Below are 23,517 nucleotides of genomic sequence, written 5' to 3' on the forward strand. Positions count from 1 at the left end.
TTTTCAATCTCCTGTCATCTCATTTATAGTAGTCTGGCTCTTTCCCTTGCCTCCCATTCCCTGAGGAAATTCAAAAGTTACTTTTACTATTTTCTGTGTCGTTGCTTTTGTGGCACTCGCACTAGTTTTTTTTCTGATGATTACTGGTAGCTAACTGTGCTGATTATCTGTCTAAGGCATTTTCATTGGTGTGTCTTGCTAGAGAAGGAGAGGCAGAGAGGTTAATACTGTTGCTACCAAATTCTTCCAAGAAGAATAAAAATGAGGAGTGGGAGCAGAACAAAAGCTGAGACTGGAGGTGAGAAACAGGGAGAGATGGGAGTCCAGATATCTGAAAGGTAGACAAAGGGCTGGGAAACAAAGAAAATGTGACAAAGACCTGTAATGGTCTAGAAAGATAGAAGGGGAACGATATGGGTTGCCAAGACTTCAGGAGTCAGGAAAGAGGCAATATGGGAAACAGGAAAATGGGTGTAGCAGATTGGAGAAGCTTTAACATCAAAGGTATCTATAACAATGTAGAGCTAGAAGAAGGTGCATACTACAGGGTGTCGAGAGGACAAGGGTTAAAAATAGATTGCAACAAATCCTTTTCCATGACTAACACTACAGTGTACATATCTTGTTAGTAAACAGATAAAAGCGGCACTCAGCAAGATGTGAGGTTTGCATCCCTATTCTATTTTCTGTTGAGAGATTATGTTGGACTCTCCTGAAAGTGCTCTTTCTCTAGACTTCAGATTTTAGGGATGGAAAGAGACAGAGGAAACAACAAGCTGTTGCCTGTCCTTCAAAAACTAGCTTGCATATCTGATTGCATCCGATCCATGAGCCCGCTCTTCAGGTTTTTTAATGTTGAAAAATTAGATGTGCTATACGCCACTTAGTATTTGAAAATAATTTATTGTATTTGTATTGATTTTTAAAGCTCAATATGGAGAGATTTAGATTGAGCTCCTATTCCTACATGACATGTTTTGGCACTAAATTCTTGGTAAACATCTGACATATGAGAGCTTAAAGAAGCAGGACTTGTTGTGTGCCTTCAACTCATTTTTTACTTGGGGCGCCCCTAAGGTGAACCTGTCACAGGGTTTTCTTACAAGATTTGTTCAGAGGGGGGTTGCCCTTGCCCTCCTCTGAGGCTAAGAGAGTGTGACTTGCCCAAGATCACCACATGGTTTTCCATGGCTGACTGGGAATTCAGACCCTGGCCTCCCAGAGTCTTAGTCCAATATTCAAACCACTACACCAGTGGTTCTCAGACTGTGGGTTAGGATCTCCAGGGGTTGGTGGTGCAAGAGTTGCTCAATGGAGTCACAAGACTTGGGGGCCCTGATCTCACCTTCACCTTCTCTTCCCGTTTTTTATGTGTAAAAGTTAGACATGCTTTGAATTAAATATTGAATTTACTTAAATAAAACTGTCCTAATTTGAACAATATTATTTCCTTATAAAATATTAAAATATCAATATACAAGATATATGAATGCAAACACACACTAAATAAACACAATATTTTTATTCATATACTACATCAGTGAGGTATGATGTCCACACATCGGTGTAAAAAGGGGTCCCAAGAGTAAAACATTTGAGTACCACTGCACTACAGCACACTAGCAGAATTACTCAAGGAATATTTTCTAGCATAGTGAGTCAGGCTTGAAGAGTGCTCTTGCAGAGTAGCTTTCTAACCCTCAGACAAAACTCAGGCTCTCAAGTGTCTCAGACTTTTCAATGAGTCTTGGATCAGCAAAGCTTTGTATTAATTTTTATGATAGAATTTGAGGATAGAACCCTGACTTTATACAGTATAACAGTACATTTATTTACAGGTTAATAGGCTTATTCATTTTCTGTCTTTTCTCTTTTTAGGACAGAAAAGTCATTGTAAAAACCATGAAGACATATGTAGAAAAAATAGCTACTGTAAGTATTTTAAGCTACTATCTAGAAAAGGAAAAACAAACACAGTTCTTTCCAGTGCATGTTTACTCAGAAATAAGTTTCACTGTACTCGCTAGGGCTTATTCCCCGGTAAGCTTAAGCCTGCAGCTAAGACTTCCATTTCTATAATATTCCAAATATGTAAAACGTACAATGTATATGATTCTGTGAATTCAAAAGAAGTTAAAATGTATCATAATATTTAAAGATTAGAGAAAAGAGGAGAGTTCCATAGCAAATAACCAAGGACAGAGGCAGGATTTGTATATACACACTTCTGTGCACCTGTGATATGATAACATGCTTTATCAATAAAACCTCATGTTCATGGGATGCTTAAAACAAATTTGTATTATATGAGGCCTGATACCTAGCTCAAGTATAGAATAAATATGATTTTATTCTGTAGAACAGGTCTTCCTTTGAAATAGATCTGTTTTGCCTAACATCCAACAAAGAGGCAACATATCTTTTTATTTTAATGCAGCCCACTCCACAACAACATAGCAATACATTCCTGGGCTTCTTTCAAAGTTCAGTGAGACTTAATTGCAATTAATTACTTTGAACCAGTATACAGTGAAATCACTTAATCTGATCTTAATGGCTTCTGGCTTAATTGGAGTGTGTCGGCATTGTTGATGATGCTTAGTAAATGAACTAATATGTGTGGAAGACCACCTTGTTTGATTAATGAGGTTTTTGTGATGTATAGTATTCATGGTTGTTGGTTCATATTTCAGGGTGAATTCTCACACTTGGTCCTGCTGGCAGCATTTGACTGCATTGATGATACGAAACTTGTGAAACAGCTGGTTTTATCTGTAAGTAATTCCTTTTCCTAAATTCTCCTTAGTGTTCCTAATTCAAATTCTCCTATTGGAAACATAGCCATGATCTCTGACCAGATTATGTAGTTATGTTTTTGAAAATGAAAATAAAAATAACAAGAAGTATATTTACTAAAGCATTGTGATATGCTGGATGCTTTTTAAATATATGCTAAAATCAATCAGCTGCCTCATAGATGATTATGCATGGGATTAAAATATGACTGGGTGGGTGAAGTTTTTCTTTTCATCATGACATTGAAGAAGGATATTTCTGTTCATAGTGTTTCAGTCTGCAATATACACACAAGAGAAAACTTCAGCGACTTAATTAATGGTGCAGTGTCCACTTATAGAAGACCCTACCTTCCTCCACTACACATTTGGAGTTGAATGAACCTAATGGGATGCAGAACTGTGCTTATCTCTTGCATCCCTGTCCTGCTTTACATCCCTTCCTTCACTAAAAGAATACATGTACTTAGTCTTGTGTGTGTGTCTGTGTGTCTGTACACAGGGTTTGGGGGCAGGAAAGCAAGATGGAAAACATTATTTTGATATTGTAGAAGGATACTTTATCATGCTTGAGTTGTTCCTCCAGTGGACTAGATCAACCTCTAGAGATGTAGTAGAATTTAATCTCTATTCTATATATCTCAAGAATTAGTGGTCTTAAATCTGCAGCTGAAATGCATTATACCTTTTAGTCCTACATAATTTTCTACCTCTGCAGAAAATAATGTACAGGATATAATCCTATTCCAGGGGATAAGATTGCAAGTAGGGGTGTCAGATATCTAATATGTCACCCCAGCAATACTGAGGCATTGCAGACAAACAGGCAATTATTTTTGATCTTTTAAATGTGGTTTTAGCTCACAGTTTGTACTCTTTTATGATTTTTGTCATTATACTTATCTTGAGTATATGGTGCAGTTCAACTGCCTTCCTTTAATGAAACTGGACAGGTCTTTTAAATACACACAGCTATAATCCTGTTTCAGCCTTCTGATGACAATTGAAGTCTGAATTTTAAATCCTAATTGAACCGTGAAATTGGTGCCTTTTACCTTCTACTGGTGGGAGAGCCATGAAAGGACCTAATGGTTAGTCTCACTTCTGTTCTTGGTGAATTGATAGACAGCATTATTGAAGATTAGACTGAGGGTCAGACTAGACAAGATGATGAGAGACCTGTGTCTGGATCTTTCTTGACTCTGGAGACCCTAAAAGTCTCTTTAATGATTGTGCAATATAAGTATCTTAAGAAGCATATGGCAGTTGTTATATTAAGAAATGGGATGGGGTTGGGTATCCAATAAGAAAATATTTCCAAATATAAAAAGAATCATCTTCATTAGAAAATAGACTACATTTATCCAAAAATGTTGTCCAAAAACATATAACATCTTTGGTAGCATTTATATTATTAACTACCAAAAGTGTTGATGGTATCTGTTACAACAATATCCTGAAGCTAGGTTTTTTAATGTTCAGACTATCACACTATCCCAATGAGAGTCTTTAGCAGCTGCTTTATTATTTACTCCCATGAGTTCTTACCAGCTATCATATGAAACAGCTCCACAGCAGAAATTGCAGAATCTGTCCTGTCCTCCATCTGCAAGCCTTTTAAAATGGCAATTATTGCACGATTTCCAAAATGCTGTAAAAGACTGTTATATTTGAATTCCCAAAAGACTTTTAGCCATCCTAATGATTTCATGGGTAGCTTTAGTGATAGTTATATTATATTGCTTGGTTCCATAGAGACCTTTATTACTGTAGCTATTAAAGCCTTTGAATATTATTAACAATGGCTACTCTCAAAAGGTTTTCAAAAACTATGCTAGTAGATTGGTGATGATTTGAGAGAAGCGAGCAGGCATTGGCATGTGGGGGTTTGTTGAAATGCTGAATTGATTATTGATATTTGCCAAGCTGAGTCTCTAGCACTTAATGTTTAAAATGAGAGCAGCCCCTCCAAAAACAAGATTAAGGCATGTTTGCAAGGCACACTTGCATATTTTTCTTATGGTCTACTGTGCAGTCTGAACCTGCAGAACCACTGCCTGGAGAGAGTTGTTGTTGTTGTTGTTGTTGTTGTTGTTATGCTTTATTTATATAGCGCTGTAGATTTAGAGTTGGGACAGGGCGGAAGTTCCTCTCTACCCAGGAGAGAGAAGAGCCACATCTCCCCTGGGCACCCTACTTTTTCCCCTTAGAAAGCTTTGCATGCATAATCTATGACACATTGCTGGCAGGAGATCCTGAAAAAGACTTTTCCAAGAAGGCTGTGGTAACCTGGGAGCCTGTTGTTGTTGTTATTTCTTACCTGTCTTTTCCTGTGGACTGAGCTGGGGAACAGCAACAGATTAATATACAACAATTAAAAACACACAGCAACAGTTAAAGCACCCTGTGAATCCGAGGACCTCCTGTTTTCATCTTGAGACTCCTGGGGTCCTTCAGGCTGAGAACATATTTTTAAAAACAAGCTACTTCACATAAACTGATTAGAATTGTTTTGCTAAAAGCATATCTCTTCATTTTGTTTTGTGAAATCAACCTGTCACATGCACAATCTGATGTGCACCTTATGTGCAAAATGAATCACTGTCAGAGGTAAATCCACACCATTCATAGAAGGTGGTAACGTCTATACCATCATTACTGTATAATAATTGCAGTTTGCCTGGATATACATCCATTTTCAGACAACATCAAGAGGTGCAGTCTCTCATGTCTGCAGCTATCACTGACGGTTCTATATTTGTAGGATCAGTGTGTATGAATTACATTATGGTAAGGTTACAAATTTTGAGCTCCAGATATGTACACAGAACTAGAAGATAGAAGGCTTTTTACTTAAGATCTTCCTTGTTCAGTATCCCATGGATAGGAGACGGTAGCTTTGTGTGCTGCAAGTGTTTGTCACCATGTTGCTTCCTGATAATTTGAACATCCTCAGGTGAGAGGATAAGCCCTTGCTTGTGGGTGGAAGGAATGCTGATGTATAAGATCTGACAGACTTGATAGAACGTGTCTTGACTGAATGTCCCTTGTTCAGTCACTCAGAATGTGGTCCATTGTAGTTCTTGAAGGTATGTCCTTTTGATATGTCTCAGTTAATCACCCAGATATTTGAGAGAATCAGTTCTGCTGCTGGGGGCTTTCCTGCTTGTGTTCTACAACAGTACTTGTTGCCTTTGCTAGGAAATACAACTGGGTTATGGGCTTTATGCACTTTTGCAGCCCTGAAAGCCCCTTCTAGTCCTCCAAATACTTTTGAAAGCCTACTTGGTACATTTTCTTCTTTAAAAAATTAGATCTTTCAGTGTTGTTGTTGTTTTCTACTTGGAGTCAGTCCCAAAATGAACAATGCCCCCTGCAAATGTGGCAGTTTAGTTTGATCTCATTTCTGCAGCTCTGCAGTATACTTATTTCAGGACAAAAATCAGCTTGAAATGGGAACTGGTAGTAATGTGATGTCTGTTATGCCAGGAAGTGCTAGTGTGCCATGAGAGGGAGCATAGGAGTAAAAATTGGTCCCTAACTCTGTGAAGTTGCCCACCCTTACTATAAAGTGGGTGGGTGGGGGGGAATTTCAGCAGCCTCTGTATGTCATGCATCCAGTTTCTGCCTAGTTCTGTGTGACTGGTTCCACCCTCATTGCTGAAGCCAGTTATCAACTATTACAGTCTCCTTTTTAGTACTTGTGATAACAGTTGCATAGGGAAAATCTTTGCCAAATGTGTTTTGTTTGCTGGATAAGCAAAACACTATCCCTCTTTGATGGCAAAGGAATGTCTTTACTTCCTAACTCTTAGATTCTGCTTGTTCTACAGCCCTGAGTACATATTTCTGTTTTCATTTATGGCTTTAGTTTAATATCTGTCAAATGGAATCTGAACTGTGTAGAAGAGGTAGCCAGAGTAGGGTGTCTGTATTTTCAGGCCTTCTCTCTTTTTCTAGGTCAGGGATCGGGGCAGTTTTCTCTCTTTCTGGCAGATGACAGCAATTCTCACAAGAGATGTTTTCGTACAGTGAATATAACTTGGCCAGGCACTTATGGAAGTCATATCGGGCCAGAATTGTCAAAAGTTCTGGAGTTCTGGATTGAAAAGGGGTCAACATGCCTATACATACTTGTCAATTGGTCTTGCTACAGGCAGGAATGGCTAAGCAAACCATGGACCTTTTTTCCATGGTTTGTTCAGCAATACATTCAAACTTAGGAAGAGGTTGCAACTCTGGCTTGTTTCTCTCCTAACAAACAAAAGAAAGAATTATAGAACAAACTGCAGGTTATTACTCTGACTTGTCAGGGGAGAATCAGACCAGAGTACGTGGTTTAAACCTGCTTTGATGTGGATTCTGATTGCTATGCTGTCTGTGGACTCCGATAAATGCTGTTAATATATCTATATTGTTGCTGGTATTTACTTTTAGTTGTGAAACTGTCTGGAGCAGTTGCAGAAGGGTGGTAGTCCAAATGATTAGGATTGTGGTAAAATGTTTTTTGTCTTAATGTCATCCTCTCACTGAGAATTCTTTTTCCATAGATAAGGATAATGAGGTATAAGGAATCACTAACATGCTGAAGCATTGTAGGAACAGTGTTATAGAGAAAGTTTTAAAGGAGATGATAAGTTAGGTGTTCATCACGTGTGATTTTTTTTCTTTTTCCCTGAGCCAATATAGGCGGTGATGAGTAAAATACAGGCATACCTCAGTTAACAATCTTCTGATAAAGAAACTCCGTTTAACTATGGAGCTATACAGAACGCCCCCTTGGGGTGGTCTGCAGCCACCCCTTTACTGGCCATATTGGTGCTGTAGCAACCACATGCCCCAAGACCCAGCCTCCGCAGAACACAAAAAGGAGCCGGAAAAACCATTTGGATGCAGCACCAGAGGTGTGTCATCATGGCGTGTGCCATGTGGAGCGGCACGTGCCAAAATGCTGCCTTGGTGGTGGTGCTAGGGTGTTTTGTGTGTGTATGGTCAGCCCTGACTCCACCCACAGGCCAATGCTTTTTGCCAGTCTCTCCAGGGCCAAAGTCTTTATGGCCACCCCACCTCCTTTTTCCTCTTCTTCTCTTTCAAGCTGGAGGGTTTTTTTTAACAGCATCAGTTTTATGAGGATGGCAAAGGAGGATTGGGGAAACACAGGATTTTGGTTTCCAGTTGCAGCAGCATGTCTGCAGTAAATAATGCAATAAAAGCTTGAGCTGATAAAGAACGGGATTCTGCTCTGGTCAGTCCTAGAGCAGCTGTGTGTGCCTACTTACAATGTGCAAGGTAGACAGCAGCTGCCCCAAAAATTGCTCACTGAGCATGTGTAAATAGCAAATTAGAAATAAATGGGGAGGAAGTAAACATGACTCACCAGCTCCTCCTCCCCCCCCCCCCCCCGAAATTGCCTGAAACTCATCTGCTTTGTGAAAGGAGATATACTACTGTGGTCAGTATTTTGCATTTTAAAATATTGTATTCATTATACCTGCAAATTTGCTTCAATATATTTTAAAATATTGTTTTGTTTTCCTCTTTTTAAATATTTATGCAAGAATTGAAGAGAGTAAAATAGGTAGGTGGAGTGTATGGGGTGATTGTGCCATTGTTATCATAACCATAGGGTTTGCTTCATTCTTGCCTATCCTTTGCCTCCACACATGGACACATTTTCAAGTCATGGAGCAGCACATTATTCTGTTTATTTGCCAGTGGGATATAAAATTAAGTGTAGTATGAACGGAAGCTGAAATTATTCACTGAAAACAGTCTTTCTACTGATAACCAGGCTTTTTCTTATGTTTCCTCAACTTTTAGGAAATTATTAATTCTTTAGCCAACATTGTAAACAACAAGTATGGAAGGAAAGTATTGTTACATCTGTTAAGTCCAAGGGATCCTACATATTTCTCACCAGCAGTAATCAAAATTCTGCAGCAGGGTGATGGGAATGCTTACAGGTAACTAAAAAATACATTTGCTCTTGAACTGGCTACATTTTGACTTCCTTATAATATGCCTAGATATATACATACTGTTTGCAAGTAATTTCGCTCCTCTGAATCCCATTGGGGTGAATGGGAGCTGTGTGTGAGCTCCAGAAGAGCTGTACTGTGTGCTTTGAAATATCATGCTTTGGTGTGTCAATCTATATAAATTGACTTGAGGAGGACAAAGAAGAGGTATAATTATCTTGGATTTTTTGTCTTTTTAAAAAATTGAGTGATATTTGTATTGGAGATACTCTTTGTGGGTTTGTATTGCCACTGTTTTTAGGGAGTTGGTGAAGGAAGTTGCAGTTGCCATTGTATAAGTCTCCCGATAGTATCTAGGAAAAGTTTTCATTTGGAGACTTATGTTTTCACTTTAACTACAGTTTACTGTGCCATTTTATGGTTGTATTATTTGCAGAACTATTATTTAAATTCCTGTTTCTATTTTGGCTGCCTATATAGGTACACTTTTCCAGTAAGAGTTTTATATGAAAAGTTAAACACTCTCTTACCAAGGTGCAGTGAACCACTCTAAAATATATTTATTACACTAAATGACATTGCTTGTCAGATCCAGAGGAAATAGTGATTTTCCAGAGTCTTGTGGATGTCATTCTTTAATGTTGTCTGCCAGTTTAAGAGACAGATTTTTCAATGAGAGAGGCTACTTGCAGAACAGGTTTTTCCCCATGGTATTTCCATTAATAAAAGCATATATTGAAAAGGACAGCAATGAGGTAAATATGGTAACCTGCATTTGGCTATACTTTCTTCACCTCAAAAATAGCTTCTGTTACTAGTTGCACCCAGGTAGACACACTCTTTATTTAAAAACTTGTTTATATTGCCCTAACAGACATAAATAATATCAAACTACTAATAAATTACAACACAATAATCATACAGGTTCAGTCTCCTTTATCCAAAATGCTTGGATCCAGAAGTGTTTTGGATTTCTGAATTTGTATGGATTTTGGAATATTTGCAAAAACATAATGAGATGGTATGCAGATGGGACCCAGATCTAAACTTCAAGTATACATAGCCTGAAGGTAATTTTATACACAATATTTTTAATATTTGTGGATGAAACAAAGTTTGTGTACACTGAACCATTAGAAAGCAAAAATGTCACTATCTCAGCCACCCATGTGGACAATTTTGGAATATTTAGGATTTCAGAATTCCAGATAAGGAAGACTCAACTTGTATATCAAAATAAAACAAACAAACACCAAGCTATCCACCACAGTAAAGGAACCCTAAACTACCAAACTCTGAATTATTCTGCATTATAGTAAATGAAGCAACTCTTAATTGAAAATCACACCTGCAAACTGTATAAATAGCTGATGCCTTTTTGTTGGGGGACATACTCATGACCACCATGGACTCCACTCTCATTTTCTCAAGACTTTGTGATTATGATAATTGCAACATCCATTGGCATAGTCCCTACATGGGCATATCAGGCTTTTTATAAAAAATCCATGTGAATGGAGGTTGGCTGGCTTCCTCAGAGGCACTTGGGTTGAAGGTTTGTGGCCGCGCCTCTAGTGCACTGTTTTGACAGTTATCTTCAACTTGAAGAAGAATCCTTAGGTGCAGCGATTTTTCATCCAATTGGACCATTTTTCATCTGATTGGAACATCTTCATCCAGGCATGGATCACTCCCACTTGCAAGAGTTTCTGGTTGGGAAAAACCTCAGCTGATTCTTGTAGAAAGAATATTTTTGCATTATTCATCTTGATTAGCTCCCTCCCTTCTCAAGAATGGCATGTGGAAACAATTGTAAGAAGTGTGGCAGGACTACTATTTAAGCTGGGCAGCAAAGATGGCCAAATTATTCTGTGCAAAGAAAAGTGCTAGTATTTGCATATCTTCTATTCCACCAGTAAAAAAGATGTAGATGTTCGCCACCGTGAACTCCTGGAAGCTGTTTCTCCTGCCTTACTAAATTATCTGAACCTGCATACTGAAGAAATGGTGATGGACAAAGCTGCATTCATTGTAGTGACAGGTATCCTCAGGCATGCTGTTGGTGATGTCCAGCCTGCTATGAAAATCATTGCAAGTCTTGCTGCAAGAGAGATAGTTCCAGGAGGCAAAGATGGCCAGGTAAGACTTAAGGAGCAAGCTTTAGAATATATATATATTTTTCCTTTTTAGACAGGATTTTCTGTAGTTTGGTGTTGAATCAGAATAAACAAGAGAAGCCCTTGGATCTCACAGTTTACATTGATTCAGCATCCCATCATCAGGAAAAGGCTAATCATGTTTTCTGGGGTGATCTTAATTTGCTAACTTATTAAAACTGTTGATCACAGGAGGTAATCTGTTGGGATTTCATAGAGGTGTGATCCTCTGGATATATACAGGTACACTTCCAGTAACAAAGTAAATGTGTTCCTGGGCCTTATTTTAACAGAAAATTTGGTATCATATGGAGAAATAACATAAAAAGAATAGGGGTGGATTAATGCACCACAAAGAAGTAGTATAGTGGAATATGTTTCAGTGACACTGAAACTAACAATATACACAATTAAAATGAAACAACCAGGTCACGTAATCCATGCATAAGTAAATAAAAACATTTTGAACCCCCCAGAGAACATTTGAAAGCTTCTTCCAAAACGCATCCAGGGATTACTGTTTCTTTCATCAGCCTCCTCTTTTCATATGATTTACAAGTCAGTGGACAAATTTAAAGATCTGTGCCTTTTTTTAAAAAACACACACATACATTCTGGGAGTTCCTGTTGAAGCAGGTTTATCTGGTCTCCTCTTTTCTGTCTGTTTTACTGTTTATACATATTCTGTAAGGGATTCTGGAAGCATCTACAATCAGTATTGGTTAGGGTAGCCATTTTTCCCATTTCAAGCTTTATTGCTTAGTTTACTTTAAATACACTGCTACAGCCCAACACTCAAAGCCCCTGTTTCTTCAGTCCTCTTTTATCATCCTCTCAGTGATGATGATGCTAAAAAATTTCCAGGTAGATGATGATAAGGAGGAAAGGGGGGTGCTGAGGAGGATAAAAAGACTTTGTAAAAAGGAGCTTCTTTGTCAGAAACTTTATTAATTGAGATGTGCCTGTACAATGGGCCCTTCGGATCTGGGGGTTTGGTTCTGGGACCCTGCGTGGATACAAAAATCATGGATGGCCATGCCCCATATTATTAAATAGTAGTGTACATGTTCACTTTGCTGTCATTTAATAATATTGGTTGAATTCATGGATCTGTGAATCTGGAGGGCCCACTATATGTAAATAACAAACACACAATTTCTTCTCATATTTCAGCATATGCATTTTTTATGTTTTAGCTAAATGTAAATGGTACACTGGGTTATATCATGCATTTCTCAATCTGTGCAAATGCCAAAAACATGCCGACTTTTTTAATGGATAGGAAGTGAGAAACAGAAACCATGGGCTAAATATCTGTTTTTTATTTGCATTCTAGTCCTAAAATATTGTGTTGGGATATCTGTTTGTTATATTGTCATAACCATTTTGCACAATATTTGGAAATTACGCATGTTACCATAAAATATTTAGTTGTTTAGTTCTAAAATTTCTCAAGTTAAAAAAGAGGTAGAGAGATGAAACCAGTCATAAATGAAAAATGAAAGGACAGTTGACCCTCCATTTTCATAGGGTCAATTTTCCAGACACACTCATGCTCCGTGCAAAAATAGAAATTTGCACATATTCAAGCCCCATTGGCTTCAATGCCTGCGTGCTTGGGCGTGCGTGCCATTTTAACTTCCCTGCTTGCCAGTCGGAGAAGGACTGAGACCACGGACTCAAAGTCCACAACAATGGAGGGAGGACTGTATTTGAGTCTGGAGATGTAGGTTAGCTTAAATTCGGATTGAATCTTCATTTCTTAATATCTGAATGATTATCCAGGTCTTTTTAAAATTTTGAATGCCTTACTATCTGATCATCATTGGATTACTTAGTTTGCAACTTAGATGAAAAAAATATCTGTGTGGAACACTTCTGTTATGCATTAGTATTAATTTGTTCTTAAAGAGTTTTTAAAGATACAGAGTTGGGAATAATGGAAGTAAGAATTGTGCAGTGACTCTTCCATTATTTTAAAGCTTCACATTGCAGAACATCCAGCAGGTCATCTGGTTCTGAAGTGGCTAATCGAGCAAGATGAGAAAATGAGGGAGAGTGGCAGAGATGGTATGTTAGTAAAACTGTAAACATTGTGAACTCACATCACAGATGTGCTAGTAGTCATATGATCACTATATATTACCTTCAGCATAATAGGAACTGTGCCTCTCAGTATGTATTGCTTTTGGACTCCCCGTAAGTATCACATTGCATTAGAAAATGGGTCCCTTTTTTCTAATGCAATTAATGAACAATCAGTATCAAAATAAATTACATTTATTATATATTTTATGTCTAGCCTGTGGGCAGGACAATAAGATCCTAGTATTTTGGGTATGATTGTCTGTTTTGGGATCACAGGTAAAAATATTTTTGTGAAAGATTGAAACTTAGAAGAGGATAAAGAGTCTTAAGCGGTATAGCGGGGGAGGGTTCTATATGATTGAAAATATCAAAGGTGAATAATACAATCTGAGGGAGGTAGATTTTTCTTACAGGCAGTACAAAAGTAGTTTAGACATAGGTATATTGGAGAGAAGATTAAGTGCTGGAGCAGAGGAGAGAGAAGATTCAAGCTAATATAAGTAAATATCACACAAAATATAGCTGACATCTCCTATGGCATAATTGATATGATCTTTGTATGTGAGTTTGAGCCATAGTAATGTAGTAGTTTGAGCGTTGGACTAGAACTCCAGAAAACTAATGTTCTAATCCCTGCTGAGCCATCAAAATCCACTGCTTGATTTTGGCCAAGTTACACTCTTTGGGCCTTAGAAAAAGGCAATGGCATAAGTCACAATTAACCTAACAGCACAACAGAAACAATGCACTTTTTTTAAAAAAAAAGTAGCAATATGTGTTATCCTCATTTCTTCTATTGTTGTGTAGTGCTCCCCCTAATCTTAGTTTATTATTTTTCTAGTGTGTATTTGTACTGCAAGCCCAAATGTTAAACAGATTAAAATTTACATTGTGAAATATAAGGCAAGTGGTCACATATGAATGTCCAGGAAGCAGAGAATTGCACAAGTAATTTTGAATGCCTGAGCCAGCTTTAGGCTTGTCCTTTGAGCTCAAAAGCAGTTTGATATATGTCACTGAAGGGCTGGGATACAAGCAATTCTTCAAAGAATCATAGAATCATAGAGTTGGAAGAGACTGCAAGGGCCATCCAGTCCAACCCCCTGCCATGCAGGAAATCCAAATCAAAGCATCCCCAACAGATGGCCATCCAGCCTCTGTTTAAAGACCTCCAAGGAAGGAGACTCCACTACACTTCAAGGGAGTGTGTTCCACTGTCGAACAGCCCTTACTGTCAGGAAGTTCTTCCTAATGTTGAGGTGGAATCTCTTTTCCTGTAGCTTGCATCCATTGTTCTGGGTCCTGTTCTCTGGAGCAGCAGAAAACAAGCTTGCTCCCTCCTCAAATTGACATCCTTTCACATATTTAAACAGGGCTATCATATCACCTTCTCTTCTCCAGGCTAAACATCCCCAGCTCTCTGAGTCTCAAATTCTCAAAGACTTCTGCTGTTGTGGTTGGATTTTTGAGCATTGCTTAAAAAGTAGTCATGGTTGTGCAAAAGTATTGAGTAGTCACATTTTTTTAGATTGACCATTGAGAAACAATGAGTAATTAATGGTATTATACTATATGATTTTAATATATAATACTTTATAAATAATTTATTCATATATATTTAACACAAATAATTAAATTTGTGTAATGCCCAGTTTGATCTCTATACTTAACAGGATGTTTTGCAAGAACATTGGTGGAGCATGTGAGCATTGACCTTCTGAAGACCTGGGCAGATGTGAATCGTGGTGCAATTATTCTGTGTCGGTAAGACCCTCTAATGCCTCTCAGTTATTGAAAACCCAGCATGTGTTCTTTAGTTCTTAACACAATAGCTGAATTGGAATTCACATCCATACTTTCTTTGAGGCATACATTCAGTATATAACTGTAGAGTCCACCTTCTGTATCTGCTGACTTGCCATGTGTGGATTTCAACATCCGCAGATGGCAACCCTGTAGGGAGGGGGCAGCAGAGGAGGAGGAGGAAGGAGCAGGGGAAGGAAAGAGAAGAGACGGAGGAAGAGGCAGTGGAGGAAGAGGAGGAAGGAAGGAAGAAAAGGAGGGAGGAGGAAGAGTGATGGTGATAGGGAGGAAAGCGAAGGAAGAGGAAGGGCAGAGGCACTGCGAGAGGGGAAGAGGGGGAGGAAGGAAGAAGAGTGGCAGCAGGGGTAGGAGGAGGAAGGGTGCCGGTGGAGATGGCGGGGAGAAGAGGAAGAGAAAGCACTGTGGCAGGGGTAAGAAGAAGAGAAGGAAGGAAGAGGAGGCGGGAGGAGGAAGAGTGGTGAGAGGGGGGATAAGAAGAGGAGGCAGGAGGAAGAGCAGCGGTGAAGGCAACAACAGCAGTGGGATAAGAGGAGGAGGGAGGAAGAGCTAGAGGAGAAGACGAGGCGGGCTGCAAGGGGAGGGGTGGCAAAATCCCATTGGGATTGCACCACCATTGAGGACAATGGGACTTGAGCATCCACAGATTTTGGTATCCTCCGTGGATACCAAGGGACCACTGTATTGTGAATCCTCCTGCTTTTGCCAATAAGCAGTGCAAGTGTCCCCCACCTTTCAACAGAACACATTTCAACAATCCATTCTTTTGATGCTGTTAAATCATTACCAGAACCCATTTATTCAATGTGTGGTTTGTTCTTTTGACAAATATAAGCACAAATATAAATATGAATACCTGTAGAATGCTGTATCTAAGTGCACAAGCCACCATGAACGATTCTACAGTATACCATACACAGATTGAATGAAAAGATGGCAATTTTACACTATGCTTTTGCGATCATATGCTGCTTTCCCCCCCCAACTCAATACCATCTTTTCCTTTTATCTGTATACTGTATACTGTAGAAGTCATTGTCTGCTTACATTGTGCAGGTATTCTTATATTTGTGCTTTCACATTAATATAACATCATATAATACAATATGGGTTCCACATTTTAACTGTCCACTTTTTGACAGTGTTCTGGTCCCTAACCTCCGAAATAAGTGAGGGATTACTAGAGCTCCAATATGTCACTCATTAAATATGACATTGTTTCTTTTTTCATCTTGTTCACTGCTAGCCTGACAAACTGTGCCAGGATATCCCTGAATACAAGATACTGTATTCTTTTATCTGGAATTAAATAGAAGCACATAGCTTTCTTTTTAAAGGTTTCCAGCTGCTGTCTCCTTTTCATCCTCACTGTATTATCTTTCTTACAACACATTATCTGGTGGTATTAGAATGTCTGGAGGCCTGGTTTTCAAAACCTTCAGGAGCACCAAATTCCTGTCTTATAATGTGGTGATTCAGTTTACATAAGAGAGACACAATCATGAAGATTGTCTTTCAATAAGGTTTATGATATATCCATTACTGGCTGTGTATGTATCATACATCATGCATGAGAGTGATATTGTAACAAAGTTCTCTTGCAATCATGTGTGTACTCCTGGAACAAGCAGCTTAAAAATAACAGCTCTGTTCTTATGAAAGTCTGTTTTACAACCCAGTCAGACTGTGAGGTTTTCACATTCTCCTCATTTGTAAAAAAAAGTCTGAAATATAACTGGAGGTATGCAGGAATAAAATGGTTTCTAGCTAGTTAGTAGTGAGCACCTGCTCTGGTAGAGAACTGAAATCATTTTTACATTGAAACTGTTATAGATATTTCACAATTTGTTTTTTAAAAATTTACCTTGCCACTTTTTGACAGCATAGCTTTTAATACTGGTATCACTATGACAACATACTGTATGCTGTTAAATTAGAATGGGCGTATCAGTGAATGTATTCAGGGACCTGTGGAAAAGTAGTATAAATATCACCTAGCCTACCTCCCTATATCAAAGCAGATTCTTTAATATGTGACTACTTCTGTCTGGCTGACCCATATTGTCCACTGCAGAGAGATGCCTTCAGGACTAAGAATGCATTCAGTAAAAGCAAACTGAGATGATGAAAGGAAGTAAAGCCACTCTGACCTGATAGAAAAATGTATAGCCTGAGCAAATAAAAAATCTGTCTGCAGTAGATTGGCCTTCTTCCACAAGTCTCCACTATCCACTGTGCAATCTCTAATTTTCTCAATTTCTTATGCTTACACAGAGCAAAATAATGCCTGTGCCTCTCTGGGTTACTGAAGAAGCACCAGGCTTTAATCAAACATCCATTCATAGTTTGATTGGAGTTTTAATGCTGTACTGCTGGCTTCCTAATATAGATCTATAGGGATTTTTCATGACATTTTAGAACAGATCTCTTGCATTTGACAAGGGTGCTTAATTCCTTTTAAAATCTCTAATCCTCCACACAGATGTTGACTAAAGATTTGTGAAGAGCTGTTCCAACCAATGTTAAAAAAAAACTTTTCTTTTTTCTCTCTCTCTATTAAGAGAGATGAAAAATCTTGGATATAGTGAAGATACAGTACATCAATTTCTGCTATTCATCTTCTAGAAATACAGGGTTCTGGTATATATTTTTAAAATGTCATGGGATATTATATTTCAGTTACTTACTCTTCTCAGTGTAACTAATGATTTTAATTAGGAATACCTTCCACTGGATCATGTTCACATATAATACTTTCCCTTTTCCCCCCTGTTGCCTTGAACTGAATCTCGCCCCCCAATAGATTTTCTTCTCCCAATTTCTGGTCCTTCCACTTTTTTCATAGGAATTATGCTATATCCCGGTTCATCTGATACTTTCTGCTATGGACCAAGAACATTTTTGGTTATTGTTGTTGTTTTTCTTCTTTTTTGTTACCTCATCTGAAAAATTACTATTCCAGAAAGAAATGGATTTTTTCACTGCTTCAGGAAGTGCTACACAGTTTAGAACAACTTGAGCCAGTGTGTTGAAGTGGTGAGGTAGAAACTCATGCAGATATTTAGTCATGAAGTGTCTAGGCTCAAACTTTAGATACGGCCCATGCATCACTCCTTTTGAAAGACAGACAAGTTGATTTTCTTAAGGTGACACCAAGATGTGCAACGGGAGTGGGTGAACCAGTAATGTTTCTGTTCTTGCCTCTCTTCAACCTCACAAGCCACATTGACTTTCTACCCTTTTGCTTTTTTCTTTACTAGAGTGCTAACAGGCCCACAAAGTAGCAAGCACTCTGGAAGGGCTCATCACACAGTGATAGGTGCATGAAACAGTTCCTCAGGTTCAATCCTCAGGACTTTTTCTTTCTTTAAAACAAACAAACTAGCAGAACTAGGGAGAGCTTGAGGTTTTGGAACGCTACTACCAGCCCGATTGGTATAGCATTGGAGTAGATGAACTAATGGTTTGAGCCAATATAATCCACCTGTGTATGTTCAGGATAAAGTGGGAATTAGCTAAGTCAGTGTTTCATATGATGTTTTAATTGTCAAGGAACAATCAAATTGGAATGGCTAGAATATTTATTTGAATATTAAACAACAGCTTCACTTGCCACATTTAAAAAAGTACAAGTACTTTCAGAATATGGTTGGAGGGTCAGGGACTACAGTAAGTAATTAGTAATGACTTTATGGCCATTTCTGCAGAAAAACAGACCCATATAAGTGTCATGCTGGTAGGAGCTCTCACATGATGTAATGTTTAGCATACTGGACTGGGAATCAGATTCAGCTCTCCACTGAGCCATGAAACTCACTCACTGACCTTGTGCCAGTCATTCTTTGCTCATTGAAGAGGAGCCAAGATATAAATGTAACAAATCAAATTACTATATAATAATATTAATAAAGTTAGCAATATTCTGTTGGTGGGGAAAGGCTTCATTTCCCCAGTACTACAGACTATTAGTGCTGATACATATGAGCAGTATGTTGGCTGTTAAGTTCCTGGCTATTTGACTGCAGTGCATTTATCAAAATGATTCAAAATTTGGGCCCTTTTCAAGATTATAGGTGAGTGTTTCTGGTGTGGCATAGTATTCTAAATCTAAAGTATGCACATGACTGCAGACTTTGAGCTATTTATCCTCAGTATTTGTGTGTCTTCAATTATCCTTCATGCATTTGTGTAAGGCTTCTTAACCAGATCAAGCAAGATAAGCATAGATCCATACCTACATTCATGGTATATGTTTGTCTGCATGTGTGTGTCCAGTGAAGTTGAGTTGTATTTCCTGGCACTGAACTGAGAACTATGCACAATCCCCGCCCTGAATGTTAGATGCTTGTATATATGTGAATGGGTTTATCATTGTATTATTTTTTTTTAAAAAAAAAGAAAGATGATTTTTCTGGAACCACAGCATGGGCTGTGGGTGGATTCTAACTGATATGTTGGGCTTGGGCATGGATTTTGATGCTTTGGCAGTACAGTTCCATTGCTCTCAGGATAAAGAGAAGTAATTTCCTCTGAATATCATTCCTATTCCAAACCTTTAAACCCCTGAAATTCCTCTAGAGAGTTTCGGTACCCTCTAGAACAGTGGGGAATGTGAGCTACCAGAGCTGCAGAGAGTAGGGAAATCAGTGATTTCCCCCCATTTTTTTTCATCCAGCAGAAGCCTCCACTAGATCATAGGCCCATAGACAGCTCAGAAATTGGCAGATTATGTGTTAGGATCCAAGCCATTACCTGGATTAACTGTTTGTGTGCAAAATATTTGTGGGTACCTTCCTTTGAACAGTGCTCTAGTATTTATGTCATTATGGAATTGAGAAATACTTTGGAAAAGGTACCAGATCCTGTCTGATCTTGGAAGCTTAGCAGGGTCAGCCCTAGTTAGTTGGAGGTCACCAAATGAATACCAGGTGCTGTAAGCTATATCTAAGAGGAAGGAACTGGCAAAACCACTTCTTGAGTATTCCTTGCCTAAGAAAATCCTATGAAATTCATGGAATTGCCATAAATCGGTAGGCTACTTTAAGGTGCATGCGCACAAGCACACACATATATTCTTGATGTCATTAAGTAATTAAATAATGAATACAATGAATTAAGGTAATAATTTGAGTTTGTGTGTGTGTGTGCATGCGCGCATACACACATTATGTAATTTGTATAAAATATATACAAATATTACATATAAAATTACGCTATGCAATAGAACAAACTGGTAGTACTTTGTTTTTGGATGAGGCAAAAGTATTTTAGGTCACATTGAGAAAACAGATTTTTAATCACTCCACAAGCCATGTTAATTCTTCCCTCATTCTGTTTGGTTTGGCAACATAATCCTTATTATGTATCTAAAAAAAAGCAAGGCGGGGGATGTGGCTGTTTAATCAGAAGGTTATGACAAAAATAGCATTGCAGTTAGAAGTTACAAATGAATCTGTCATTTCGCTGTTTTATCAGGGCACAGTGGTTCTCCATAGAACAAGATGCTACTGCCCACTAAGCACCTTAATGTGGAAAAGTTCTGCAAACTGGGTAGTTACTGCCTGGAACATGGTTTCGTCCTATTTTCAGTCCTATTAATTCGGCTATCAGTGCTGTTCTTCCCTCTGAAAGCTAAGTTTCCCTGGCTCTTAAAAATGTAGACTCCATAATCCAGTATCTCTCCCAGCACAGTTTTTCCCCCTCCTAATAAGTTCTTTTTACTGTCGGTTGGCCAGCCTGCTGTTCTTTCAGCTACTTTCTCTGCCAGGTATTTGCAAATGAAATTAGGCGATGTCAGTGCAACAGAGCTATTTATGAACTTCAATAAAGACCCCTAGAACAAATCAAGCCTTAACTCTCCCTGTAAGCCAAGATCACTAAACGGAGACTGTCATACTTTGGTCGTATCATAAGAAGACATGACTCCCTGGAAAAGACAATAATGCTTGGTAAGAGAGAAGGCAGTAGGAAAAGAGAACAACTCCATTCTAGATGGATAGATCCAATCTAGGAAGCTATGGTCCTGAGTCTGTAAGACCTGAACAGGGGTGTTGAGCCTTAGAGGTCTGTCATTCATAGGATTGTTATCATCAAACCTTGATGTCAGGAGCACTTTTTTCCTACCATAATGTAGTATGGATAATGGTATATGCAGTAGTTATAGCATGTTTTAGAAATATTTGAGAACTATGTTTTAGTACTGTGAGCTCAGTCCAGGTGGTGAAATAAGCCAGGGAAGGAAGCAAACATGCTCAAGGTCATTTTAGAGAGAGAGAGAGAGAGCGACAAACTGTTACAACAAAGAAAAAAGGTGATATGAAAAAAGTAGCAGACATGAGTTTATTAATTTTAGCAAATTAGAATTAAGCCCTCCTGACATTTGAATTATGTGCAGTTTAATTATGTGGTTGTAACAATTTCTGGCCAGCCCTGACAATGAAAATCACTGTCTTGAGTTTTTAAATGTTGGTTTACTGCTGGACAGGACACCTGAAGTCAGTTAACAACAACAAAAGGTGCAGGAGCCTGTGGATTTTGCTCTAACCAATAACCTTGCAGTCACTGACAGTTATTTTGCCATAACACAATCCTTGGCCTTTCTTATGAAATCCCACAGGTCTTGAGGTTTAGGTAGGTAGCAGCAAACTGACTCCATATCAACCTTATCTGCCTGCCTGTGTATACAAGGCAACTGCCTAAACTCTTGTCTAAGAGGTTCTGTTTTTGGAGTAGAACAGAGAGAGATTGTTTGGTTATGGTGTCCCATTTGTGCAATTCTTGTGCCAGCCTGGTATCTATCTGTCTATAATTTTCGTCCTGGACTAATATAATCTTCTCTGTCATGCTTTTTAAAAAGTTAAATTGTTTGAACTGGTTCTTTTGCTGACTATAGTTGCTGATGTGTGGCTGAATTTTGCTCTTATTATGTCATGTTGTTTAAATGATCTAAACTGTTCTAGAATCTTATTAAGAATGGCAGTATTAGTCAAGTTGTGTGTAGGTGCAGCTTGTTGAATCCTGCATCAGAACAACACTTGAGATATCTGGAGGTGTAATTTAAAAAAAAAACCAAAAAACACTTTACCTAGTTCTGGTTTCCAGTGGGTGCTTCCAGCTTGACTTCTTAGATTTGGACAGTTGATGGAGCATGCAGTAGGGCTGGCATTTCAAGCCAGCGTGTAATTTTCAGCTTCATTCCTGTAACAAATCATATTGAAATGCATTTGCTGAGCTTAGTTCACTTGCATTGAGCCTCAAAGACCTTTGCAATAAAAGCACAATAATCCTATAGAACAGTTTGTTGGGAAGATATGGTTACACACACAGAAGCAGCAGTCTTTTATGTAGTGTTGCTAGTTTTTCAAAATAGCAATAAGGGACAGTCTAAATTTATGGCATGCAGGACTGATGATCAGGAAGTTGCTATTAACAAGTTTATGTTCTACCCGAATATCAAAAGAAAGTACAGCTTGAGTCTCCCATATCTGATGTGCTTGGTGCCAGATGTGTTTTGGAGTTTTGTATTTTTTCGAGTTTGAAATATTTGTATATAAATAATGTGATACCTTAGAGGGGGGCCCTGAAGATAATTTTATACATAATATTTTTAATAATTTTGTGGATGAAACAAAGTTTGTGTACACTGACTGAACCATCAAAAAGCAAATGTGTCACTATCTCAGTTGCCCATGTGGACGATTTTGGACTATTTTGGACTTTGGAATTCTGGATAAGAGATACTCAACCTGTATTGATTTAAGTTATATTAGCCATGTATTTCTCTGTAAAATTAATAAATTTCCACATTTGTTAATTACATTTCTGTCTTTATGAAAGGCTCACAACCCAAAATACAGGATTTTTTGGCATCATGTTCAATCTGCGTACGAGGAAAAGCTTTACATCCCTGAAATAAGGGACATCCCTTATAATAAGAAGCCTGGTTAGGAAGCCTGGTATTATTATTATTATTATTATTATTATTATTTTAAATACCAGATATTCCTGAAATTCTACATCATTCAGTAAATTGTCATTCATGTTAAACTGTCTTCCCCAGATGTACTGTCTATAGTTTCTTGCTAGGAAGTGATAACCCCAATTTGAATATTGGCAAAGCAGATCTATTCTCTGTTGTTTATCTTTCATTGCTGCTTGTAACATTTTATTTTGATTTTGTTACTGAAATTTTCTTGGTCTTCTTTTACAGCCTTCTTCAGAGCTCTGATGAAGAAGTGGTGGCTCAAGTCAAAGTTGGACTAAAAAGTCTTATTCCAAAACTAAAAAGGACTAAAGATGAAGCAACAGCAACAAAAGCATTGCTGGAAAAATTATCATCTTAATTTAAGGAGTTATTAACTGGACTAATTTTCTATGTAAACAATTACTTCTTTTTTAAAAAGAATTTTTATTGCTAATAAACACTTTCAGCTTCCTTGGAATGTTAGATTATTTTTTCTCCTGCCCCTTCTTTGAACTAGTTTTTCCTTACTGAATAAAATCTCTTCATGCATTTATAGCTGAAAACACATTTTTGCTTTTAAAAAATATGCCTCCATTTCCATCCTCTGCGGTCCTTTTGTGTTTTAGCTATTTTATCTATTAGGACCACCACCTGAACCAACAGCTGCTTTCTCCTTCTCCTTTTCCTTTTTGGATTGGTTTTGCCCATCTTTGTTT

General features: G+C 38.1%; 1 protein-coding gene across 3 annotated transcripts in view; it reads left to right on the top strand.

The window, feature by feature from the left end:
• Positions 1-23,279, top strand: part of PUM3 (pumilio RNA binding family member 3) — a 40,774-nt gene extending 17,495 nt beyond the window's left edge. For all 3 annotated transcript variants that reach the window (XM_089490182.1, XM_089490183.1, XM_089490181.1), the window contains 7 exons: positions 1,879-1,932; positions 2,694-2,774; positions 8,616-8,758; positions 10,690-10,912; positions 12,912-12,999; positions 14,691-14,781; positions 23,048-23,279. In XM_089490182.1, coding sequence (XP_089346308.1) covers positions 1,879-1,932; positions 2,694-2,774; positions 8,616-8,758; positions 10,690-10,912; positions 12,912-12,999; positions 14,691-14,781; positions 23,048-23,180 — 813 coding nt within the window. In that variant the 3' untranslated portion in view covers positions 23,181-23,279. The remainder of the gene's footprint in view (positions 1-1,878; positions 1,933-2,693; positions 2,775-8,615; positions 8,759-10,689; positions 10,913-12,911; positions 13,000-14,690; positions 14,782-23,047) is intronic.
• The last annotated feature ends 238 nt before the right edge of the window (positions 23,280-23,517 follow it).

Source organism: Sceloporus occidentalis, unplaced genomic scaffold (genome assembly GCF_023333645.1).
Source record: "Sceloporus occidentalis isolate IW3139 unplaced genomic scaffold, rSceOcc1.0.p SCAF_1, whole genome shotgun sequence".
Classification (NCBI taxonomy): Eukaryota; Metazoa; Chordata; class Lepidosauria; order Squamata; family Phrynosomatidae; genus Sceloporus; species Sceloporus occidentalis.